Raw genomic sequence first — 24,948 nt, 5'->3', positions numbered from 1 at the left:
AAAGTAATTATTTTTTTTAAGATGAAATTTTGCTTGTTGCCCAGGCTGGAATGCAATGGCTCACTGCAACCTCACCCTCCCGGGTTCAAGTGATTCTTCTGCCTCAGCCTCCCAAGTAGCTGAGTTTACAGGCACATGCCACCACACCCAGCTAATCTTGTAGTAGAGATAGGGTTTCTCCATGTTGGTCAGGCTGGTCTCGAACTCCTGACCTCAGGTGATCCATTCACCTTGGCTTCCCAAAGTCCTGGGATTACAGGCATGAGCCACCATGCCCAGCTAGGAGGACTCTTTTAAAAGCACACACACACAATTAAGCACAAAAGAATATACTTAGAAGTGTCTAGTGCAAATGAGGACCATGAAGCCTGAGCCTGACTTTCATCAGCCTGGTGGTCCATCTGCCCCTGGCCACACCTTACCTTTCCTCTTCCCTCATGCCCCTTTCATCCCTCTGTCACTCTCTTCCACACTGCTTCCCTTTCTGCCATGTCTATTTTCATGCATGTATCCATGCTTTAGCACAACTCCCAGATCTTTAGCTTTAAAAATGAGTACCTCCTCACTTCAGGATTTTACTTGGCCTTTCCTATTCAAGTAAGTCCACCCAGAGTTATCTATGGTAGAGCAATTGTACAATTATTTTGTAAAAATTTAAGTTCATAGTCAATTGAGATCTGGAGCCATCTATGGCAGGCAAAGATGCACACATAAGTAGGTATATGTGAGCTGGATATTTTGTTTCCTGTCTTGCTTGATGTAGTTGTAAAATAGGATTTTGAGTCTACATGGCTGGTGTCTCCTAGAGTTGTACACAGCCATGATGGTGATGTCTTATTTTTTCATTCTCTGAGTAGGCTCTATTAATACAACATAATGGTGTTAAATACATATTTATTCCTTGTAAATAGCTCTTGTTTACCAAAATAATCATCACTTTCATTTCCTATAGCCAGTTCCCATTCTCCTCATAAACGAAAGGTGGAAAATCATGTCAGTTAATCTATGTCCTCTCTCCTCCACCTGTTTCGTTTTGTTTTAGGCATTGGTGAAGGTCAATGTGAAACTGAAGCCGATGCTAGATTCAGTAGCTACAAACAGAAGTAAGTGGGAAGAGCTGCACCAAAAACGGCTGCTGGCCTCGACTGCCTCGTCCTCCCCAGCCAGTGTCATGGTAGCCAAGGAAGACAGGAACTAAACCTCCAGGTCAGCTGCAGTTGCAAAATGACTGCAGCCTGAAGGGCCAGTTTCAGTCCAGCCATGTCATCCTTTTGTTCTTTTAGCTCAGAAGACATAACGTCTCGAGGATGCACTGGGAAGCATGCCTGGGCTTTCACCTTGATGCGTGGATGTAAAGGACAGAGGAAGAGGTGGGGCAGGGAGCACATACCAGGACCCTCACTCTTCCCTGATGGACGCGCATGGGCTGAAATGAAGGCTCTGGGTAGAGGACTGTTTTGGATCCAAGGACCTGTGGACAGTCGGCCTACTCACTCTGAGCTGAGGGAACACTGAACAGTGAAAATGTCATTAGCACTGCTTCATTCTGTATATGGCTTTTCTATTTGTTATAAGCCAAACACTGCCTGCCTTTGCTTCCTGTCCCTGAATCCTTTTTGTGCCAGACTGTCCCAAGAATCCTGATTTGTATTCCATAGAGGTATTTAATTTTTAATCCTAGAGCTTCTTATTGATGGATCCTTTAGAATTGCCTACCTAAAAGGTAAACTATACTATCCTTATAGATACTGATCAATCCCAGTTCTCCCCCTAAAAAGGAATAACGTAGTAGGAGGACAGCAAATGTGTTTGATGGGTAATTCTACATTGTGACTATGGTACCCTTTTCCAGAGTTTTAAAACTCAACCTTCATTGCAGACCAAGTCTTCTACCAGAAGGAATGGATTGATAGACTTTGATTAAAGTAAGGGTGGAAGGAAATCCATAGCTGGATTTACCACAAGTGACATCTAGGAACTATAGTTCATAGGACACAGCAGAACCATGGAGACTAAGCATTGACTACCTTGACTTCTCCTAGTGAGGAGTTCTGGTATAAAATTTAAGATTACTACCAGTAACCAGCTTAAAGCCAACTATAGGGGTCCCTAATTTTGGATTTTTCCTTAAGTGTAAGAAATAATGCTTCAAATGTTAAGAAATAACAGTCTGGGCAAAGAACACATATTCTATAGGAAGCCAGGTTTATAACAGGTAAGAATAAACTGTATTAAGTAGATGTTATGACTAGAAAGCTGCTTTGCTCCCTATTTTGAGAAACTGTGGACATGGTGTGTCTTATCCAAAGAACACTGGACTAGAAGATAGATTTCTATCCCTAGCATTGGCATTATTGACTGGATTAACTTGAACAAGTCACTTAACTTCTCCAAGTTTGTTTATTAGATTATGCTAGGAAATGATTCTTGAACATGTTTTAACCTTAGAACTCTTTGTTCAAATAAATCTTTCAATGAATCTCTAACATATAAAACATCAAAAGCTGAATTCCTCTGTGAATTATAGGCAGGATTTGGAGATCCAGTGCACCTACAATCCTTCATCTCTTTGATTATATACATGGGGGCCCACAGGGACTCTGGGGAGTTTGAAAATCCCTGGACTAGATGAAACCTGAGGCCCATTCCAGCTCTTTAAAAAATCCACAATTTACAAACCGTATTTCTTGTTATTGTTATTAATCAGTATCTATCATTAACTTTACAAATATTAAAGAAATAGGGGCCATGTTCTACAACAGACATTGTTTTCCTGGCACACAGTAGACAATTCAGGAAATGTCTGAAGAAGGAATGGGTAAAATTAAGATACCAAAATGGAAGTGACGGGAGAGCAGGTAATTGTAGAGAAAAAGACTCTTTGTGGCAAGAAACAAAGAAAGAAAAGTATAAACCAGACTAAGCGGGGATAAAAGCAAGAAGAAGAAGAAATGCAAGAAGACCAATAAAGGAAAGACAAGGACTGAGGCAGGTGGTTAAGGGAACTGCCAAAAAAAGGTGAAAGTCAATCCAAACAGAGAAAAATGGCACTTCCAACCAAAAAAATGAAGGTGTGGAACCCTGTCATCAATTTCTCAGAAAAGAGAGACACTTGAGCAGGGAGAGAAGAAAGGAATGAGAGCCATAAAAAATAATGTTCCTAGCTACCATTTACAGCTGTCTCTGCAGGGAAGACTGGAGAAACTAGAGGGGAAAATGAGTGCAGGAAAAAACTGCCTCTGCAGAGCAGGTAAGAGGAGGTTGTTCAGATTTATGGATTTTATTAAGCCAGTTTTCTGTATCACTCTGCTATAAAGGAAAATAGCTTCTGCAGGGCTGTCTCTCCTCCTTCAGGTGAGGAACAAAGAGTGGGTGGAGTTAGGGACAGAGTCTGGTCTGCGAGATTATGATGTGTCTGCAGCTCAGAAGTACTGCAGGTGTTTCTGGGTAATGTGCCACATCATGTTTATATCACAAATGGGAATTGAAAATCAGTCTGTGTAAGGCAGAGATGAGCCCACATCTGTTATCCTCCCCAACAATAAATAAATAAATAGCCCAAATGGATGCCAGTCCATCTAAAGTAACATTTTAAAGCATGTGCGTTATGACAAAACTGGACCCAGGGTCTGACCGAGGCTACAGGCTGCTGTGAGCACTGTAGCTATCCTGAATGTTGATTCTACATATTGCTAATGGGATCATAATTTATAGTACAAACCCTACAGCTTCCACTAGGTTGAGTTTTCCTCTCATTTTCTTGCCTTTTTATTGGCTTAACTGCATGGTTGCCAATAGCAACATCCACTGGTAGCAAAGGGAGTTCAACACCATTGCAATCTGCCGTAACAGTGGAGCCCTGACAATGTCAACCATCAATCAAGTAGCTGTTTGTAATTGCCTCCATCTATTTCTTCTGTCTTAAGGTATCTTTCCTACTGTGGGTCAAGATTCAGAAACTGCTGACTAAAGCCATGGGTCTGTTCCTCCATGACCATGAAGCAGTGGAAAGGAAGGTAGCAGCTTCCTGGTGCCAGCAACCCCAGAGGTTAAGAGGTTGAAGTTTTGCAGGTTTCAGGCATTTTTAATCCTTTTCTAAATAATTTATAATTTTCCAAGAATGTGAGGCATATGCAGTTAGCCATATATTCTGCTTTTCCAAAAAAGAGAAAGTTTCCTCGTCCTTATTATTAATGTTTATCTTCTATTGGAGAAAGACATTTGAAATATGAGCCTTATTGTAAAAACTCAAACTGACTAGATTATATTTGCTTCCTTGGGTCTCTTGGCATTAATGGTTGAAAAAACATCATCCCACTTTTTCTATGAGATGTGTTTTTTTCAGGCATGATATTTATTCTTACTAGTCAGGGTGTAGCTAATATGTGCACAATCAACAATGTAGCAGCAATCCTGGTGGGTAGGGACAGCTTCACATACTGCAAAGAGTGCCATTCAGTGCATAACAGACTGGAACTCCATCCTAGCTTGGTCACCAGCTGAACCTGTAATCCAAGTCTTAGATTCTCCATCTATTAAATAAAAGCACTGACTTTTATTCCATTCCCACACCAAAGGACCAAGATGTGTTTAGCTTTAAAGAAATTTTCCAGATAATTATCTTGTTTATTCTTCTCAAATAAAATAGGAACAAACCTAAAACAGTCATCCTCTTAATAAAGACACTATAAGAAGTTACATATATGGAATCGATGTAAACACAATCATACTACAGATGTCTCTTGAGCCTGCCTCTAATTATGATGGAAGATATAGTCATCAATACAGTTTTTTAAAAAATATATCCTTTTTTGAGACAGGGTCTTGCTCTGTCCCCTAGGCTGGCACAATCACTGCCACTGAAGCCTTTACCTCTCCAACTTAAGTGATCCTTCCTGCCTCAGCCACATGAGTAGCTGGGACCTCAGGTGTGCACCACCACACCCAGCTAAATTTTGTATTATTTGTAAAGAGGAGGCCTCACTATGCTGACCACGCTGATCTCGAACTCCTGGGCTCAAGCAATCCTCCTGCCTAGGCTTCCCAAAGTGTTAGGGTTAGAGATGTGAGCCACCACACCCAGCCTATATGTCCTTTGTTTCACGAAAAAAAAAATTTAGATTTTCTGATAAATCCCATTAATTTAGAAGTGAATTTATAAAGAATTTATAAAGTGGATAAATCATACTTTATCCACTTACACAAGGTGATTAAACAGAATCTGCCCAATTTATTCCACAGTAAAATTATTTTAAAATCTGCTTTTCCTGCTGACTCTTACAAATTGCAGAAAGACAAAAACCAGTTACATCTCTAGTAACAGTGTGAAACAATTTCCTTCCAGTGGGATACAAATCTAAACATATTAGGGAAAGATTTAAGTATAAAGAAAAATGCTTTGGCTGGAAAAAAAAAAAACACAAAAACGCAAAAAGGATTCATTAAAGCAACAGAACAAAACCTAATTTGGGACCCTAAAAACTCTGGCAATGCCACGGTAATGAAGTTTTCATTATCCGCCTCAGAGTAACAGTCTCTGAAATTGTTGTTCTGCGACATGCTGTAACTAACTCCCAAAACTCAAATGTATTAGGAAATGTAAAGGTTAAGTCTGACTACAAGAAGGCCAAAATTGCACCAGCTTCCTAAGTGAAGAATAGAGGAGTAAAACATATAGAAGGCAGAAATAAAATGAGGTGTATCTGGAGAATTTCATGATGAGCATTTAGATTTAGCAGTGCCCAATGTCATGCTTACACTGTTTGTCATGACCTTGTCTTCAGCTATTAATTTGGGGTTGTACATCTTTTTAAATTTAATTTTGAATGTTCTTGCATGTTTGGTACGTCTCTCAGCACTATTAAAGATTGTTTATATAACATAACTACACCAATATCATTTAATGTATATACTAGTACAAAAATACGTTTTTTTATTAAGTAAATGAAGAATTTGCTGTGAAAAATATATTATTTGTGGTCACCACTTATATCTGTGTTCATTTTCTGTGTGTATCTGCATGTGTATTTGAATCCCAGTTTTTCTTTTGCTCTAGTTTAGATTTAAATTAAGTCATATTTAGATGAAATTTAAAAAATAGCATTGGAAATAGGAGGCTAAGTTTTGCTGAGTTTCATTCCCTTGGGGGGAAATTGCTTTTTCCATTTTATTTTCATGTACAATAATCTAAAAAGGATCTCCTACTGACTTCCTTCCTAATTATTATTGTTTTACACGAAAGAAAGGAAACATGTTTTCAATTGAGTTGTTTGAAATCATTCACTTTGTGTAGATTTCCCAGATTGATGTTTCATTGTAAGAATATTACATTATAGACCACTTGGCCATTTCACAAGCAACTAACCCATAGTTTTGGAAGTCTGCTTTAAGAGACCTAAATATCTTTGTTTTTAATAAAATACTTAGAGTTTAACTAAAGCTCTGAAATAACCTTTATTTCTTTTGAGAAGGGTGATTTTAGGGCTGAAAGAAGGAAGCAAGCATCCAAATACCTACAGTTTAAATGTTAACTGTTAATTTAGTCCATTAACCTTGTCTTGATCTGTGATGTTTTCACTGTGAGAGGGATACTAGCACAGCCCTGTCCATATAGCTTTTTAAAGATGGTAAGAGGTTCTTCGAATTATTGAAGTTTTTCTGGAGGTAGGAAAGTCTGCAGCCAAAGGCTGTGTTCCTGTGTCCGTTACAGATTGCTCAAATTTGCATGGGCAATTACACAGGGGGATCGCATCAATGCAGGACCGCCAGCCACACTGACGCCATACAATTACACAACGGCTTCGGTGCTTAAACTTTAAAATTCTTACACCATTGTGCCTGTTCTATTAGAACAAACTGCAGCAAATGATCCAAAGCCAATTCAAACGACTGGAGAGGAGGTGCCCAGAGAGAGGAAAGAGGTGCAGTGTGGCCCACTACTGGCCAGCATACGCAATCACTGTTCCTCGCTGCCGCAATCAGCAATCACTGGCTTCTTTGTGCTTTGCAGTCTGCAGTTTTAAAGTGGGGCCAACAATAAGGCTCACCTAATTCACAGAAGGGCTGTGAGGATTAATGAGGGAAGTTAGGCAAAGCAGCCCTGATACTCAAAGTACTTCATAAACACAAGAGCTTGGAGTAGCTATTTGTTTTAATGGTTTTTTGTTTTTTTTAATTCTGCTGTATCTACAGTTTTGCTTTCTCTATTAATCCTTTTTATAAACCAAAATGCTATTGTGTTCTCCCTGGGAAGTTAATTTAGACAATAATACTGTATACCCCAAAATACAAGCTACTTGATCAAAAGCAAGGGATATTGAAGAAGAAAATCTAATTAAAATATTAATAAAGCTGGAACTACCAGCAAAAGGAGGGTTCATAACGAGGTTAAATGTCACACCATCTAAGCACAATTGTTCTCAAGTGTTGATTTTAGCATACACTCTCTTTCCAAAAGTCTTAAAAGATTGAACAGATGCTCCTAAAAATCAGTCAGCTATATTTCCAATTTGGCACTAATTTATTCTTTTCTTCTTTGTTCATGGCAGAAGACTGGAGTGAGGGAATGGGGACACAAGATAACTGAACTTCCCAAACTGTCCGTCCTGAAGAAAATGGTCTGAAATCAAAACGAAAATGAAATAACTGGAAAGTGGATTTGCAGAAGGTCTTCCCTTATCAAGGAAGATGTTTGACCACAGCTGTGGTTGAAATACTCAGAAATTCACAATGTTTACCAACAGAAAGATACAGTATAAATAAGACATATCCTTACAACTAGTTTTAAAAGAGAATGCCAAAGAAATTACACACACAAATAGAATATGGGATTTGATCATGGCATATTTTGGCAGGCAGAACATAAGCATGCTAAAGAACCAAGCATTATGCTTTTTGCTCCTATATATTTTGCCTAAATGAAACTCATCTACATGATAAACATGTGTCCCTTTATGTAGCAAAATCCACCCTGAGTTCAACTCAAATTTCATCAAACTATAATTCCTTTCTACAAGTCACCAAATCACTTTATTACAACCAACAAATGCTTTCCTATTGCTTGAAATGGTATGATACACTCACTTTTTGATATATGCTCCATGTTTTCAAGATCCTATTGCAAACAAAATGATGCTTTATGACACTTTATAATATTCCACCCTATTTAATTCTTTCCAGAATTTCTATCATTAAAGGGCCTTCTCTCACCACCACCCCCAACAAAACTAATCTATTCCCCAACTACCTATCAGAGACAAAATAAAAAGTCAGTCTATCAGCAGCAGTGATGGTCATGCCAATTTCACAGTGTGATTTGCGCACTCATTTCATTTTGAAAATGACCCTGCCCTCCATCTGTCTAAGCCGAATGTCCTGCGTTTTTCAAGCCAGGCCTCTGGAGTAGCATCACATGAAATAAGGAGGAAGAGGCACAGAACGGCCTCCCTCCTGTTCACTTCAGCTGCCATGCTAACAAGTACCCACACAAAGAGGAGAACCCCAACTGAATCCTGGTAGGGATCCCAGAAATTTGGAGGAGAAAATATAGTCCTTTTACTTTTCATACATTTTCAAGAAGCCATTTCAAGGTGACATAAATACAATCCTGCAAAAGAGAGAAAGATTAAAGGTATGAAAGGCAATTTTCCATTCCCATTTTGTCATCTTACTTTAATTTAATAGCAAATTACCTAAGGTAACAGTTAATACAGAAGAATTTTAAAATATTGAGGCTTGTGAGGCACAGTGGCTCATACCTGTAATCCCAGCACTTTGGAAGGCCGAAGTGGGAGGGTTGCTTGAGGCCAGGAGTTAGAAATGAGCCTGGGCAATATGGTGAGACCCTATCTCTATTAAAACTTTTTTTTTTTTAATTTGGCATGGTGGTGCACCTGTAGTTCCAGCTACTCAGGAAGCTGAAGCAAGAAGATCACTCAAGCCCAGAAGTTCAAGGCTGCAGTGAGCTATGATCATGCCATTGCTTGAACAACAGAACAAAGCCCTGTCTCTAAATAATAAATAAATAAATAATAAATAAATAAATCACATGAGCCCAGGAGTTCAAGGCTGCAGTGAGCTATGATCATGCCATTGCACTCCAGCCTGAACAACAGAACAAAGCCCTGTCTATAAATAAATAAATAAAATACTGAGCCTAAATTCCCAAGGTAGAACCATCAGGAAGCCAGCTATAAATAAAACGATGCACCCCCTCCTCCAATTTATTACTGAGCAGTATCCTTTACCCATGCACCTCCTTGGGTTTAAGACTCTAAAAAGGAGCACCAATAGATCAGATTGAAAGAAGCCTCAGAATAGAATTATAGTAGTATTCCACAGTTGCTTTCTGTGGGGTCTTGGGTGAGCAAAGCCCCACTCAATCCTTCTGAAATGGGCGCAGGTTCCCTTTCTTGGAATTGACCTTGTTTAGTCCCAGCCAGGAAGACACAACTCTGCCAACTCCTAGCACGGGAGAAGACTGAATAAAGTCACCCATTTGATGATATGAGCAATCACACACCTACTAAAAATCTCCTCCCAGTGATACCAGGTAAATACGACCTACACAACTCCACTCGTCACATCTGCTCACAGCAGGAACCAAAGCCTAGAAGTTCAAAGTCTACTATCTACACAAAGTTAGTTCCTTGTTTTAATGGAGAAACAGAGACAATAATATTCCTTACAGACACTTAGCAACAAACAATTGGCCCTTACAAACTCATGTACATGAGATACATGGATCGGGTTATTCATCATTCACTTTCTTATTGAAATTGGTTACTGAATATCATGGCTTAGCCCCTACCTACCTAGGTGTGGCCTTAAGCAAACTATTAATTTAAATAGTTTAATTAATAATGTAATACTTAAATTTTTAAACCTTTCTAGCTCACAGACTTCGTACGTCATCTGCAATATGCAGAATGCAGGCTGCTTATTCAAATTAGAACTACTGTATGTAAACAGTCTATAACAGAGTGCTATATGATATGGTTGATACTGTATCGACCATATGCAGCTCTATTCTGTTCTTAAAAACTGTGCCCTTGGGGTAGCATGATAAGAAACTGCTCTAATTCCAAGGGAATTCAAGGAGTTAACTCCCTTTTGCAATCCGGTCCCTTTATTACAAGGTCCTTTTATTGTACTGGCGAATCTCTGCATTATTAAAAGTAAGCCAAACCCCAGCATTAGTATAGACCACACAGTGTACAAGGCTCAAAATCGCCAGGAAGACGCGGCCAGAAACATTCCTCCGACGCGCAAGAGACCGCGGTGCCACAACAGACGGAGAGAGCGCCCCTCATCTTCAGTGGGCACGAAAGGCGGGTGACTCTGCGTCCCAACGGGCCGCGGATCAGGGACTACGCCTCCCAGCATGCAGTGCGACTACGCCCGCGCAGCTGCGCCACTGGAACGGTGCATGCCGGGACGGTGAGATTCCGCCTTTGAACAGCCCGGAGGAGTAGCCTTCCCCCGCCTAACTGCCGCCACTCCGCAGTCCAGATCTTTGAAAAATCAAACCGAAATTGAGAGACTAACGAGAATGGTTCCTTTTTATTCCTAGGAGATTTCTTCCGTGGCAAAGTAACCGCCAGTCTTCCGTTTCCGGTTGCCGTGTTCCGTGTTGCCGTGGCAACCGCAGGCATAACAGCTGTGACGGTTATGGCGGGCTTGAACGGCGCGCAGATCCCCGACGGGGAGTTCACCGCGGTCGTGTACCGGCTCATCCGCGATGCCCGCTACGCCGAGGCGGTGCAGCTGCTGGGCCGAGAGCAGCAGCGGAGCCCGCGGAGCCGCGCCGGCCTGTCGTTGCTGGGCTACTGCTACTACCGCCTGCAGGAGTTCGGGCTGGCGGCCGAGTGCTATGAGCAGCTGGGCCAGCTGCACCCGGAACTCGAGCAGTACCGCCTGTACCAGGCCCAGGCCCTGTACAAGGCCTGCCTTTATCCGGAGGCCACCCGGGTCGCCTTCCTTCTCCTGGATAACCCCGCCTACCACAGCCGGGTCCTCCGCCTGCAAGCTGCCATCAAATACAGCGAGGGCGATCTACCAGGGTCCAGGAGCCTGGTGGAGCAGCTGCTGAGTGGGGAAGGGGGTGAAGATAGTGGAGTTGAGAATGAGACAGATGGCCAGGTCAACCTGGGTTGTTTGCTCTACAAGGAGGGACAGTATGAAGCTGCATGCTCCAAGTTTCTTGCAGCCTTGCAGGCCTCGGGCTACCAACCTGACCTCTCCTACAACCTGGCTTTGGCTTATTACAGCAGCCGGCAGTATGCCTCAGCGCTGAAGCATATCGCTGAGATTATTGAGCGTGGTATCCGCCAGCATCCTGAGCTAGGTGTGGGCATGACCACTGAGGGCTTCGATGTTCGCAGTGTTGGCAACACCTTAGTCCTCCACCAGACTGCTTTGGTGGAAGCCTTCAACCTTAAAGCAGCCATAGAATACCAGTTGAGAAACTGTGAGGTAGCTCAAGAAGCCCTCACTGACATGCCACCCAGGGCAGAAGAAGAGTTGGACCCTGTGACTCTGCACAACCAGGCACTAATGAACATGGATGCCAGGCCTACAGAAGGGTTTGAAAAGCTACAGTTTTTGCTCCAACAGAATCCCTTTCCCCCAGAGACTTTTGGCAACCTGTTGCTGCTCTACTGTAAATACGAGTATTTTGACCTTGCAGCAGATGTCCTGGCAGAAAATGCCCATTTGACTTATAAGTTCCTCACACCCTATCTCTATGACTTCTTGGATGCCATGATCACTTGCCAGACAGCTCCTGAAGAGGCTTTCGTTAAGCTTGATGGGCTAGCAGCGATGCTGACTGAGGTGCTTCGGAGACTCACCATGCAAGTACAGGAAGCAAGACACAATAGAGATGATGAAGCTATCAAAAAGGCAGTGAATGAATATGATGAAACCCTGGAGAAGTATATTCCCGTGTTGATGGCTCAGGCAAAAATCTACTGGAACCTTGAAAATTATGCAATGGTGGAGAAGATCTTCCGCAAATCTGTGGAATTCTGTAATGACCATGATGTGTGGAAGCTGAATGTGGCTCACGTTCTGTTCATGCAGGAAAACAAATACAGAGAAGCCATTGGTTTCTATGAACCCATAGTTAAGAAGCATTTTGATAACATTCTGAGTGTCAGTGCTATCGTACTGGCTAATCTCTGTGTTTCCTATATTATGACAAGTCAAAATGAAGAAGCAGAGGAGTTGATGAGGAAGATTGAAAAGGAGGAAGAGCAGCTCTCTTATGATGACCCAGATAAGAAAATGTACCATCTCTGCATTGTGAATTTGGTGATAGGAACTCTTTATTGCGCCAAAGGAAACTATGAGTTTGGTATTTCTCGAGTTATCAAAAGTTTGGAGCCTTATAATAAAAAACTGGGAACAGATACCTGGTATTATGCCAAAAGATGCTTCCTGTCCCTTTTAGAAAACATGTCAAAACACATAATAGTCATTCATGACAGTGTTATTCAAGAATGTGTCCAGTTCCTAGGACACTGTGAACTTCATGGCACAAACATACCTGCTGTTATTGAGCAACCCCTGGAAGAAGAAAGAATGCATGTTGGGAAGAATACAGTCACAGATGAGTCCAGACGACTGAAAGCTTTAATTTATGAGATTATAGGATGGAATAAGTAGTTCTGGCTGATAGTGGCTTTTTTCAAAATGGATTTCTTATCTGTCACACTTTTTAATCTGTACTTAGCCTTGGCATCTTTATATTTGTTTTGTTTTGAACTTTATACACTTTAAATTATAATAACAAGTATTATGTTTGAACAACTTTTTCATTTAATTCAGAAGAGTAGGGACTATGCAGTGTAAGCTGAATCACTTCTGCTTTCCTCCTACTAGTGACAACCGTCTAGTCTTGCCCTCAAGCAACAGTTGCTAGAGTGACATCTTTGTATAAGCAAGTAACCCCAGATAGAGTTGATGTTTCAGCTTTCAGCTGTGAAAAGGGTATGTCATGGACCAAAGCTCTATCAGTATGTGTATGTTTGCATTTGGTCACTGGAATGTAAATGACTGCTAGCCCATGGCTGGACCACTCCTCAATCAGTAAATAAAGCCATGTCTATTTTGCCACTTCAGGATAGACTGTGCTGTCTAAAAAATCTAATTCTTAACTCTATTTCTTCAGTTTTTTAGTCCTTTAACTTTCTGGATCACAACAAAGTTCTACTTTAGACCTTCTCTAAGCCCTGTTTAGAAGTACAAGTATAATGAGAATTTCTTTTCTTGCTTCTTTTCAGGTTATGAAATTTGGTCCATGCGTTATTATTATTATTATTTGTAATTTGGTTGATTGGTTAAGTTTTATAACAAACGTTTTCTTCATTTTCTATTTTTGATTTTACAGAAATGATTTTGCCTCCTTGTGTATACTGACATATTAAGTGTAGAAGCTTATTAATATTTTCAGTTTTTTTGAAAACTGAAAATTTTAATTTTTTACTTTTTAATTTTATTAGGAAAAAATAAGCACTGAAGTGAGAATGAGAAGACTCAAGTATGAGTTCCATACCTTCTAATTTTAGGCTTTCAGAGATTCCATTATTCATTGGGGTTTCACAATCATTTGAACTATCAGAAGCCTTTACAATTAATTTTGGCTGTAACATCTGATTTTGTATAAACCATATAGAAAAAAGTTTACCTTTCTGTTTTTATGACCTGGATATATAAATATATCAGCTAGGAAATATATAATTGTATTTAATATTAATGTTGGCTAGGATTTTGGCTTACTGTACATGTTAACCCCTATAGTAAATGATTGTTATCTTATTGTTGGATGTTATACTGATTATTAATAAGACATTTGGATTTTGGCCTTTCTACTTGGAATTTTTGCTTACAACTCTAGCTGTGAATATATATAGGGTGGTCTCCAGTCTCTGCTATGGTTGTGCATAAATTAATAATTTTATAAGTATTTAAAAATTGTATAATTCTCTTAACCTACCCTTTTAGATTTCGTACTAATGTTTGTTTTTGTTGGGGAAGGGGAGATTTGCTTTTAATCCTTCCCAAAAATGAGGAACCACCCTTCCATTCAGTAGTTTTATTGACAAGCTGTTAAAATGTGTGTTTTTTTCCCCAATAATTCTTGAAACAATTAGACCCTCTCCTGCTTCTAACATGAAGGCCTTTAGATGCCAGTCTGCCAGAAATCTGGAAACAGAGGAACAAGTGAAGTGAAGATGTAATGGAGATTTAGCTACATGATATACTTCACAGTCCACCTTGGATTCCCATCATGTCCAACTCTCTGTACTTAATTAAGTATCTGCTGCTGTTAACAGAACAGAGGTAACGGATAAAAGAATGGAAATAACAGATGCCAGAGCTACTTCTGTAACTAACTCACCAAATCAAATCATCAGTCCTTTATACTCTTGTTTTATTTAATACAAGGAGAAGAGGCCATGCAGACTTTTGAAAAGGTCAAAGCCACATAGAACAGGAAGACAGTCACTAGTTTAAAGCTTTCTCTTTGAGTGTTTTCCCCCCATTCCTTCAAAGGGTCTACTTAAGAAATAGTGGTGTTTATTGCCGCAGAATGTATCACAAGATAAGAAATGAAAAATCTGTCTTTCCTAACACCCTCTTCTCTTTCCCTTTTTTATCTTTTCCCTTTTGTCTAGTATAGGGACACTTTTCTCTGATAGCTAAAAGTTGAACCTTAACCAGGTATAAAAGATGCATACCAACCTTTTAGCAGTAAGTGTCAGGTGAGTGAGCACTATGATTATCAAGGTGACTTTGGAAATCTTTTAAAAATCCATTTTTGTAAACAAGATAACATGTATTGATAAAAAGTGACTCTCAGATTGGTAAAGCCAGAAAAACTCTTAAGAGGACTCACCAAAAGTACTAGATCTATATAATTTGTTGAATAGAGTGAACTTTTAAAAATATATTTGTGGTGGCCTCCTCTTTTAAACGTTTTGAACTCAAAAGAAAGACTGAAATTTTAAAGACATGTAGTATTTGTATCATTTTAAATTCTGTAACATTGGGAATTAAATATACTCAACTTTAGAGGACATTTGCCTTACTGTAATCTATAATCATTTTATATTGAAAAATAGGGCCAGACATTAGCCAGAAGATAATTAATTTGTTAGCCATAGGTATAGTGTTTAGTATTCTCTTGGGGAGTAAGTCTTTACAAGGTTATTACTCTATACTTGATACCACTGTTAATTGAGGTTCTTTTGGTTGTTTAATTAAATCAGCTCCTTTGGATTTGGGCCAAGATTGATCCACCACATACTGAAATCCTTTCGACAACATCATAATGTGTATTTATTTGAAAAGGAATTGCTTCTTAAGGAAAAATTATTAGAATATAGAGAGTTCTAAGTACATTTCTAGTGTGAAAAATAAGCATTTGTTAGTTGAAGTGAGACCTGCCAGTAATTTGATTTCAAATATTAATATCATGTGAACATATGAAATGGGCCCAAGTCCTTGTTCAAAAGCGAAATTTGCATGTTTATGAAATAAAACACATCAATATCAATGACTGAATATCTTAATTCAAAATAGCAAATAGCTAAGTTTGTACTATGCAAACAGGACCCTAGTAAGTTATGTGGGAAAGCATATATTGCTGCTAATATTTTATTTTCAATTATTTCATTAGGAGAGTCAAATGCTTAAGATAAAGGACACATGACTAAAAGTTTCACCAGCACTCATGTCAACTGCTATAAAACATGTGTCCATGGAGTGCCCACAAACCCTCAAGATCTTATTAAGTCTCAACAGTAAACTGGTGGCTGGTTAGTTTTTCTAATCAGGGTCAGGGTCTGTTCTGTGAAAACTCAACCTCTTACTCCCAGTTCTTCCAAATTTTCCAAAACCTTACACTATAGTATATGTACTTTATATATGGAAAGGAGACTGTATACTTCTGTGAATATAAATTGTCTATTCCACTTTTAGGTCATGAAGTACCATAGGAAGAGATAGTCACACCCTAACATTGTAAAACAAAACAAGAAAAAACCTTCAGGAATTGGACCATAACAGCAAGTTTGCTGAAAACTATTTAATCAGAAGGCAATACCACATACTCACATATGCTAAGGAGTGCCATTATTTTGTATGTTTACTGGAAAAGGCACAAACTTTTTCTGTAATACAATATTTTTGTTTCTAGGACTTTTGTTCTTGTACTGATTCATTACCATTAAACTGTTTTGACAAAATGCCAAAGAACAAAGGGGAGGTATACATGATTTGACCAAGACACTGCAAGTAGTTTCAGAAACTAAGGAGACTATTTTTCTGACAATGTATGTGGGATTTATAATGAAATGATTGGTAAAATTATACAATGATTCTGGAGATAATCATGTAAAATATAAAATGGGAAATCATAAATGTGATTTTTTTTAATATTTGTAGACATGACCCAAATAGGTTCTTTTAAATTACAAATTATTAAGATAAACATCTGGAATGTATCTGCAGCTAGAGTGTAAATAGTGAGGGCTTAGACTAGCTCATCTCTTGAATCATGAAACAGATTCAGAGAGATTATGACTTGCCCAAGATAATATGATAGAGCCAAATAGGTTCCAGGCAAAGCCAGGATCAGAATTCAGGGCTTCTTGCTCAGTTTTCATGTTCTTTCCACTCTACCACATTTCTCTGAGACAGAGAAAGGGCCCCCTCTTAGGGCCTCCAAGTAAGGAAATAAAGGAAAATCTTGAGTTCCTACAAGGGAAGTTCCAGACACCTAGCTAGCCCTGAAAAGTAAATAAGCAACTTGATGAGCAAGAAGGTAAGAGTAGCTTAAGGCAATAGCCAAGGAAATTAGAATCACAGGATGTTTGGTTCCCCTATAGGAACTAGAGATAACATATGTCCCTGAATTGTTTTTCAGAAACATAGACCCCACCAAACAGGTCTGCTTGCACATAGACCTCCGATAAGGGGAAACTGAGGACTGAACTCTGACTGCCATTCTGTATGGTCTAAATTTTTTCCTGAGGTGCCTGGAGGAAGTCCACTCATGAGTCAGAGCTGACATTCTTTTCTGCTGACCCCAGAATTTTTAAACAAACTTTTTCCTTAACCATTTGCAAATCAGAAAAACTTTCAATCTATGATCGGTAAGCCCCCACATCAAGATATCCTGCCTTTTTAAGCCAAACCAATATGTAAACTCTGTGTATTGATTTACAATTTTTCCTGTAACATCCGCTTTCCTGAAATGTACCCCTGCCTTTAAGAAACCCTTGCTTGCAAACCATAAGAGAAGTCAGGATTTAAGCAAGAACTGCCTGATCCTCCTTGCTTGGCACTCTGCAAATAAATGTCCTCCTTTCTCCTGCTGCAAATCTCAGTGTGGATGTTTGGCCTTATTGTGCCAGGAAAGCGAATCCCAGTTCAGTTCCATAACACCTTCTCTTGGGTATTTTTTGTTTTTGTTTGTTTGCTTGTTTTACAAATTTTTCTATCAATGCTAGGCATTTCTTTTCCAGCATTATGACTTTTGCCACTTCAGTTCATGCTGATTATTTAATCAGTAGTTCAATAGGCTTAAAAAAAATACACTTAGAACATTCCAGGGCTAGCCTAAACTAAACTGTAGTTTACAAAAGTGTGTTGAGGGTTCCTGAGCAGGTATGCTATGCTGCTTGTGGCAGCACAGATTTAGTGGCAGTGCAGATTTAGTGGCAGTGCAATCTGGGCTGGGCACAAAGATTACTGACTCACCTGTTGTTTCATCACCGCTTTGAAAAAATCACCTTATATGATTCTTCTTAGAGTCAGTGATTTTCTTCTCTTCATTATAGTTTCCAGCCACCACAAACACATAAAAATGGCCGTCAAAAGGCTTCTCTACACCTTAAGTGGAAAGAGCTGTGAGGCACCTACTCAGAACTCCCAGCATAGTGCCAGCTGATTTCACAAGTGTTTACAAAGTGTTACCAGAGACTTTTGAGGTCCCATAAAGCTTTACCCTTACTTGCAACGTCCATTTGAGCTAAACTCCTGAACACTTACCGTCTTCCAGGAGATCGATTGCTCCTTTCAGCTTAGGTTTGGGGGAGGAAAAATTAAAAGTAAGCAAACAATTGAGCCACGATTAAGTCCCTGTTATTTACCTTCTTTTTTCTTTTTGTGCTAATAATTCTTAGTCCACATTCTACATGAGAATCAGTGGGTAAGCTTTTCAAAAAGTAAAGACGCCTTGGCTCTAACCCCTAAAGATTCTACTTTTATGGAGATGGGAGTGGGAGGAGGGGTCAGGTTTTTGTAAGTCCCCCAGATAACTAATGTGTCGCCAAGGTTGAGAACCACTGTACTGTACAAACACAATAGTGACTCTGTGGCTGCTGTATGTTGGTGTGAAGGTTGTGATGCAAAATATTTGAGACTAAAATAACCCTGATGCCCAACCTAAAGAAATGATGAAAAATGAATAAATGGAACAGATGAAGGATCTGAATTTTTTTTAGAGGCACTAAGTCTGGCATATTCTGATTCACTCAAATGTAGCTTTTAAACCAGTGAAACTTCTTTAAAATTTTTTTTTAAATCATGCACTCGATAATTGTTAAGAAATCTTTGGCTTTCAAAGAAGGAATTTAAAAAATACTGAAGTAACTAAAAGCTATACAATTTGATAGTGGAAGCTAAGAAGGGTTTTCAAAATTTAAGAATATGAAAATACTCTTTTTGTTTTCAAAGACTCCTAAGTGTCATTTACTGTTGTAAGAGAGGAAAAATATTCCTCTGTCCTCAGGGTTTTCAGCTAGGACTGACATAAGACAGATTAAACAGAAGAAAAGCATACAATTTTATTTACATGTATATGGGAGACCCCACAAGGACAACAAAGACCCAAAGAAGTGGCTAGGCCTAAGCACTTATATTGTAGTTTGAGCAAAGTGTGGAAATTGTAGAAAAGTAACTAGGAGGATAAGTTAGTTTAACAAAGTTTGTACAGATTTCTCTCAGCTTCAACTCCCCATCTCTGGTGATGAGAATGTTGTTTCTTTCGTACTGGTATAGGGAGGGTATCCTTCACATGGGAGTTGCATCTTCTGCTTTTGGGAAGAAAAGAGAAGATCAGAGTACCCTTCCTGTACCTACTGTTTCTCAAGTGCCTCTATTTCAAAATAATTAATATGCCATGGCAGCATATTTTGGAATGGCATGTCTGAATTCCTTTACTGTCGTCTCTACTTAGTTTATTAGTTTACCTTTGCCAAAGTCAAAAGTGACTGTGCATTATCATAACCATGCATACAAATGCTTTTGGTTGACTTTGGATGCACCCAATTTGTTCTCCTAATATATGAGCCACATTCATCTGTTCTTCCTATGAATATGGATTCCTCTAAACCAGACTCCAGTCCCGTGTATGCATTTATAGATGCACATACATTTTTTTAAAAATTTGCATTGGAAATTAATAATACTCAATGGTTATGTTGATTTATTTATTTTGAGACAGGGTCTCACTCTGTCTTCCAAGCTGTAGAGCAGTGGTGTGATCATGGCTCACTGCAGCCCTGACCTCTTGGGATCAAGGATCCCACCCACTTCAGCCACCCAATTAGCCAGGGCTACAGGTCCACACCACCACGCCTGGCTAATTTTTATGGGGTTTTTTGTTGTTGTTGTTGTTTCTTTTTTGCTGTTGTTGTTGTTGTAGAGACAGGGTTTCACAAGTTAGCCAGGCAGGTCTCGAATTCCTGGACTCAAGCCATCCACCTGCCTGGGCCTCCCAAAGTGCTGGGATTATAGGCATGAACCACTGTGCCCAGCCTTATATTGGTTTATAATTCAGTATGAATTCTCCAACTTTATTCTACTCCCAACCCCAAAAATTTGGTCTAAACTGATGGTTCTCAAAATGTTTGACTGCCCAGTAGAATCATCTGAGACGCTTTTAAAACTCTCCTGCTGTATTAATTCATTCTTGTACCGCTATAAAGAATTACCTGAGACTGGGTAATTTATAAAGAAACAAGGTTTAGTTGCCTCATGATTCCACAGGCTGTACAGGAAGGATGGCAGCATCTGCTTCTGGAGAGGCTCAGGGAGCTTTTACTCATGGTGGAAGGCAAAGCAGGAGCAGGCATCTAACATGGCAGGAGCAGGACCAAGAGAGAGCGGGAGGGCAGAGGTGCTACACAGTTTTAAACAACCAGATCTTGTGAGAACTCACAATCATGAGAACAGCACCAAAGGGATGGTGTTAACCATTGATGAAAGATCCACCCCCATGATCCAATCACTTTCCATCAGGTCCCACCTCCAACTCTGGGGATTAAAACTGAACATAGGATTTGGGTGGGGACACAGATACAAACCATATCACATGCCCCTGGCTGCATCACGAAACAACTAAAGAAGAATTTCCAAGGATGGAACCCAGGTATCTGTGTTTTCCTGAGCTTTTAAAATGCAGCCAAGGTTGAGATCCACTGTTCTAAGTGATCACTATAATTTCCCATTCCATGATTGATTTAGGAAGAAGGATGTGACCCAATACTTACCAAGACACAAGAAGTCTCCTGTAAAGCTGCCGGGAAAGCTTTCTTCACCCCTTTAAAGAAACAAAAGGATATAAGAAAAAGTCTCTCTTCTTCATCTAGCATTGTTGATCTGAATCTGGTGCCACCAGTTTGTGATCTTGGCATAGGGTCATGGTGACTTTGGGTGAAGGTAACTTTGAAGATACCTAAGAAATATAATTTCAGTCCTTGATGATCCTGGAGCCTGACCTACCTCTGAGTCTTCAGTAGAATAGAAATAATAATATCTTATTATTTAAACTTGTTTGAGCCATATTTTTCTGCTTATTGTCTTTAAAAGCACCCAGATCACACTTACCATGAACAAAGATTTTCTCTTTGACAAAACTCTACTCAGGCTCCCCTGAACTTTTCAAGTAGCCTTGAAAAGTTGGACTTTTGGACTTCCATATTTGTCCCTGAACTGTCCAATTTTAACAAGAATCCTTGGCTTAGTTGAATCCCCCTTCCTCCATATCTGATTATCCTCCATATGTTACTGGGTGTTTCATTCTCCACCATTCCTCAGCCATGTCTGAGCATCCCAGCCTGCTTTCAGCAAGAATCCTGTTATGCCAGTTTGGCCAGAATGCCCACTTAGTCCTAATGTTTCCTCTTACTACTTTTCCATCTGTGGACCCCCACCCTGCTCCTTGGCTGTAAATTCCCACTTGCTCATGCTGTATGTGGATCTGAGCCCAGTCAGTCTCCCCTACTGCAAAATCCCTTGCAGTGGACCTGTATACCTATGGAAATAGTTCCCACACACACCTTAAATAAAGGATGCCTCATCATCCAAAGTGTCATTGATTTTTTTTTTTAGCACCATACATAGGCCACTCATTTTGAGTATTAATCAGGAGGTGATGAATCTTAATGCATATTTCCAAACAGCATCACTCCTTACATTCAGGTGAGTAGGACAAAATCAGCTGACTTCTGTAAATGTGTTACCCAAAACCTTGACTTCATTAGTATTGATTGCTCATCAAGTCTTTTGAAATTGCAATAGCTACACATAAAATTGGGTATGAATTCATTGGAAGAGCATTCACTTATATAAAAATAAATAGAGTTAAATTGTTCCACCCAAAGAACTAAGTCTAAACCTTGCTTACTGCTTCTTGGCTAAAACACAAGGTAAATACCAATGCATATAGCAACTCATAGAAAACATATTCCCCAGTTTTAGAATTTCCCCCACATTCATGACGGTGATTTCTGTAAAATCTCACAGCATTTATTTATGTAGAGTGAACCTAAGCGTTGAAGTGAGACAGCCTAATCTATTCTCTGGTGAAAAATGCTAATCTATGTACAGCACTATTTCAGCTTTCACCCTTTCCGGCTATAAATCTAGTTAAAGGAAAAGCTTCATAAAAAGTAAATACTTTAGTTCTTCCTGATAATCCCCCTCAGCATTGCAGTCTACTTATCAGGCCAGCTTATTCTGAGTTGTTGGCTTATTTCAGTTCTCTAAAAGAAGAACGCAAGAAATTCAAATTCAAACCGGATGGTCCATATCACATCAGGGGATTGGGACAGTTGATTTACTCATACAATCTCTTTAAACATCTACCAGGAGAGGTTCTAAGGCAGAATTTATTGCCTCCTCCTGCCATCTTCGGGCCTACAAAAAAACGAAGCAAAATCCTTCTATGAAATCTGAAATTCCAGTCACTGATTTCCTGGCTGATGTCATTTACAAAGCACGATGTAGTCCTGTGATAGTCACAGCAGGAATCTGCCTCTCTATGGGGTTTCCATCTGTTTGCTATCCGAAAGAACCTCTTTGGGAAGCCATGGTAAATGCAGAGAACCCATTCCTCCCCATAGGTCCCAGAGTCTTGTATTAGCTTTTTAGTCTTTTCAGGATCAGCTGCTGTTAGAATTAAATATGCTTACATTTCTACAGAACGAGAAGTATGTAGAATTATACTGCTGTAACTTTCATTTTTATCCATGTTTGGCTTATCATAGGCTACTTGGTAAAAATCTTTCATATGATTCTGAAACTCTTATGCAAATGTCACCAAAACGAAAATTTAGCCACTGCAATTCTTTCCTTTGGGAGAAGAGTTTTCTATGTAACTTTATGTAATGCACTTCTTATTATAAAATGGCTTACACTTGAAGCAAATATTTCTGAGCTCTTTAGGTCCAAAGTGACTTAAAAGTGTAATATTTTATGTTGAAAGGCTATTTGTTCATTTCTTTTTTAAATTTAAATTTTAATCTTACAGATGGGGTCTCACTACGTTGCTCAGGCTGGTCTTGAACTCCTGGCCTCAGGTGAGGCTTCCATCTCGACCTACGTGCTGAAATTACAGGCATGTGCCACCATGCCCAGCCTATTTATTCACTTCTTATTAAGAGCTAACACAGATGATATAATAGGTTAGAGCAAAGAAAACAGATTACAATGACAAGACTTTTCAAAACTGATCTTTTGTGGGTCAGCTTCAATACAGATAATTCACTGTAAATAAGTGGGGGTTCACAGCAGTATCGAGTTATAACTAACTGGGAACTGAGTGTATTGATCCAGCAATAAATGCATAATGGTTGCTTTTATTACTGAAGAAACAGAGCTTGAATTAATTCCACAGGAATGTTTAATAAAGGAAACGATTTCATGAAGATCAGCCTTTTTCTCATCTCCATTCTTCCCTGCAGATATGGCAGCCTTCACAGTGCCCGAACAAAAACAGACTCTATTCTGTTCCTCAAGGAATAATTTATTAAACATGTTTTTGTACATTGGCCTTTCTGTGTTTATGTGCTATTTCCTCAGAGAAGGTTGACTATGAGGATGAAATAGAAATAACATCACTTTTCAATATTCTTCAAGCCCCAATTCCTAGAAAATGACAGGGATACAAAGGTCTTTTTATTCATCCTGTCAAATGCCAGTTTGTTTCAATATGGTTTCCCTGAGTTCAGTATCAAATGAGGCACAGTCCCCAGTGGGCAGTAGAGAAAGAAGTTTTCCTTACCACACTGGGGAAAGGAAATATGAATACTAAACCAAATGACTGTCAGAGGATGGAGAGGAGATGAAGAAAGGCCTCAAGAAAGAGGATAAGGCACAAGGGAAAGACCAGGTGAAGAAAGGCAATCAACAACTTGCCTTTCAAAGAATGATGATATTGTGATGACTGTATTTACATGACTTAGACATGAGATGCTACCTCAGTGTTTTGTAAAGCACATTACACGCATGTGATAATTAACGGAGATGAACTTGGCACACAGATAACATTTTTCAAGGGTCGTGTATTTAATCACGTGTATGGTATATGTACCCGTTCACACACATATGCATACATTTGTAAAGCATGTTACATGCATACGATAATTAACAGAGATGAATTTGGCACACAGATGAACATTTTTCAAGAGCCATGTATTTATTTTATCGTGGGTATGGTATGTGTACCCATTCACATGCACATGCATACACGTATATACTTAACGCATCAAAGCTGAAATTTCATGGATTCTATTGCTTAGGATGAAGCTAAAATGTAAAAAAAAAATGGTTTTATTGAAGACAAAGTATTAAATAATAATACACACAGTACTAGGCTGCGGCAAGAAGCATGTTGGTGATACTTGAATGACTGGAATTTAAGAAACCTTGGTAAAGGCAAATGAAACACAGAGTTTCATGTGAGAGTGTGGGGAGAACCCTACTCTTCACTGATCAAAAGTGTGATTTTTATTTACTATTGATTCAGTATTTTCAAAAAGCTAGCTACACATTTTTAGTCAGATATTTTCACCACCTATGGTAAAAATTTCCTCAGGAGAATGTTGCCTAACAAATTTATGGGAAAACAATTTTAAACTTTCTAGAACTCTGTTTTCTTGTTTGAAGAGTTGAAACTTTATGTTTTTGGGGGTTTTTTTCCCCCACATTTCCTTACCATTCTAATCTGTTCTAATCTTAGGATGTTTCCCCCCATTTCGGACCACAAATTCTACCAGAAGAGGGAGCCGTGTTCTGCTTGGAAAATCCTCTTAAGCTCAAGGATCTTTGCCGGAAACAGGATCACCCCTCCACTTGTTTACTGAACACTGCCTCCCTTTACTCTGAGTTAGTCATTTTACGGTGTCGGCACCAGCCTGGGGATCCTTCTGACAGCGGATATTTTGTCACAGTGCAGTCTGAGATCCAGCCTTCAGCTTTTCTAAGAATCCAGTTAGCCTCTGCACGAAACATCTTGTTAAAATCGTGAGTGTTCTGATCATTACCACATTTTTCATTATGTGTGTGGTAATCCTGGGCTGACTAGGCTGGGATCCAATTGGGTTAATTTTGAGTTGGATTCAAAGTTTTAGAGTTGGAAGGATTTTTAAGAGCACC

At 39.3% G+C, this 24,948-nt stretch overlaps 3 protein-coding genes across 3 annotated transcripts in view; 2 read left to right on the top strand and 1 right to left on the bottom strand.

Moving 5' to 3' along the window:
• The window catches only part of PDE11A (phosphodiesterase 11A), a 398,839-nt gene extending 395,283 nt beyond the window's left edge, over window positions 1–3,556 (top strand). Inside the window, exon 20 of the mRNA XM_017532656.2 lies at window positions 1,043–3,556. Within this exon, the coding sequence (XP_017388145.1) occupies window positions 1,043–1,198 (156 nt within the window). The 3' untranslated portion in view covers window positions 1,199–3,556. The remainder of the gene's footprint in view (window positions 1–1,042) is intronic.
• RBM45 (RNA binding motif protein 45) overlaps window positions 1–20,678 on the bottom strand; it is a 474,379-nt gene extending 453,701 nt beyond the window's left edge. Inside the window, exon 1 of the mRNA XM_037740025.1 lies at window positions 20,562–20,678. Coding sequence (XP_037595953.1) covers window positions 20,562–20,663 — 102 coding nt within the window. The 5' untranslated portion in view covers window positions 20,664–20,678. The remainder of the gene's footprint in view (window positions 1–20,561) is intronic.
• Window positions 10,393–15,080, top strand: LOC108307329 (tetratricopeptide repeat protein 30A). The gene has a single exon (XM_017532657.2). The coding sequence runs from the start codon at window positions 10,669–10,671 to the stop codon at window positions 12,664–12,666; it is 1,998 nt and encodes a 665-aa protein (XP_017388146.1). The 5' UTR covers window positions 10,393–10,668; the 3' UTR covers window positions 12,667–15,080.
• Window positions 20,679–24,948: the final 4,270 nt, after the last annotated feature.

The sequence above is a fragment of the Cebus imitator genome, unplaced genomic scaffold (assembly GCF_001604975.1).
Source record: "Cebus imitator isolate Cc_AM_T3 unplaced genomic scaffold, Cebus_imitator-1.0 Scaffold78, whole genome shotgun sequence".
NCBI lineage: Eukaryota > Metazoa > Chordata > Mammalia > Primates > Cebidae > Cebus > Cebus imitator.
The sequence above is the reverse complement of the archived record's forward strand: the minus strand, read 5'-3'. Positions and strand labels throughout refer to the sequence as shown.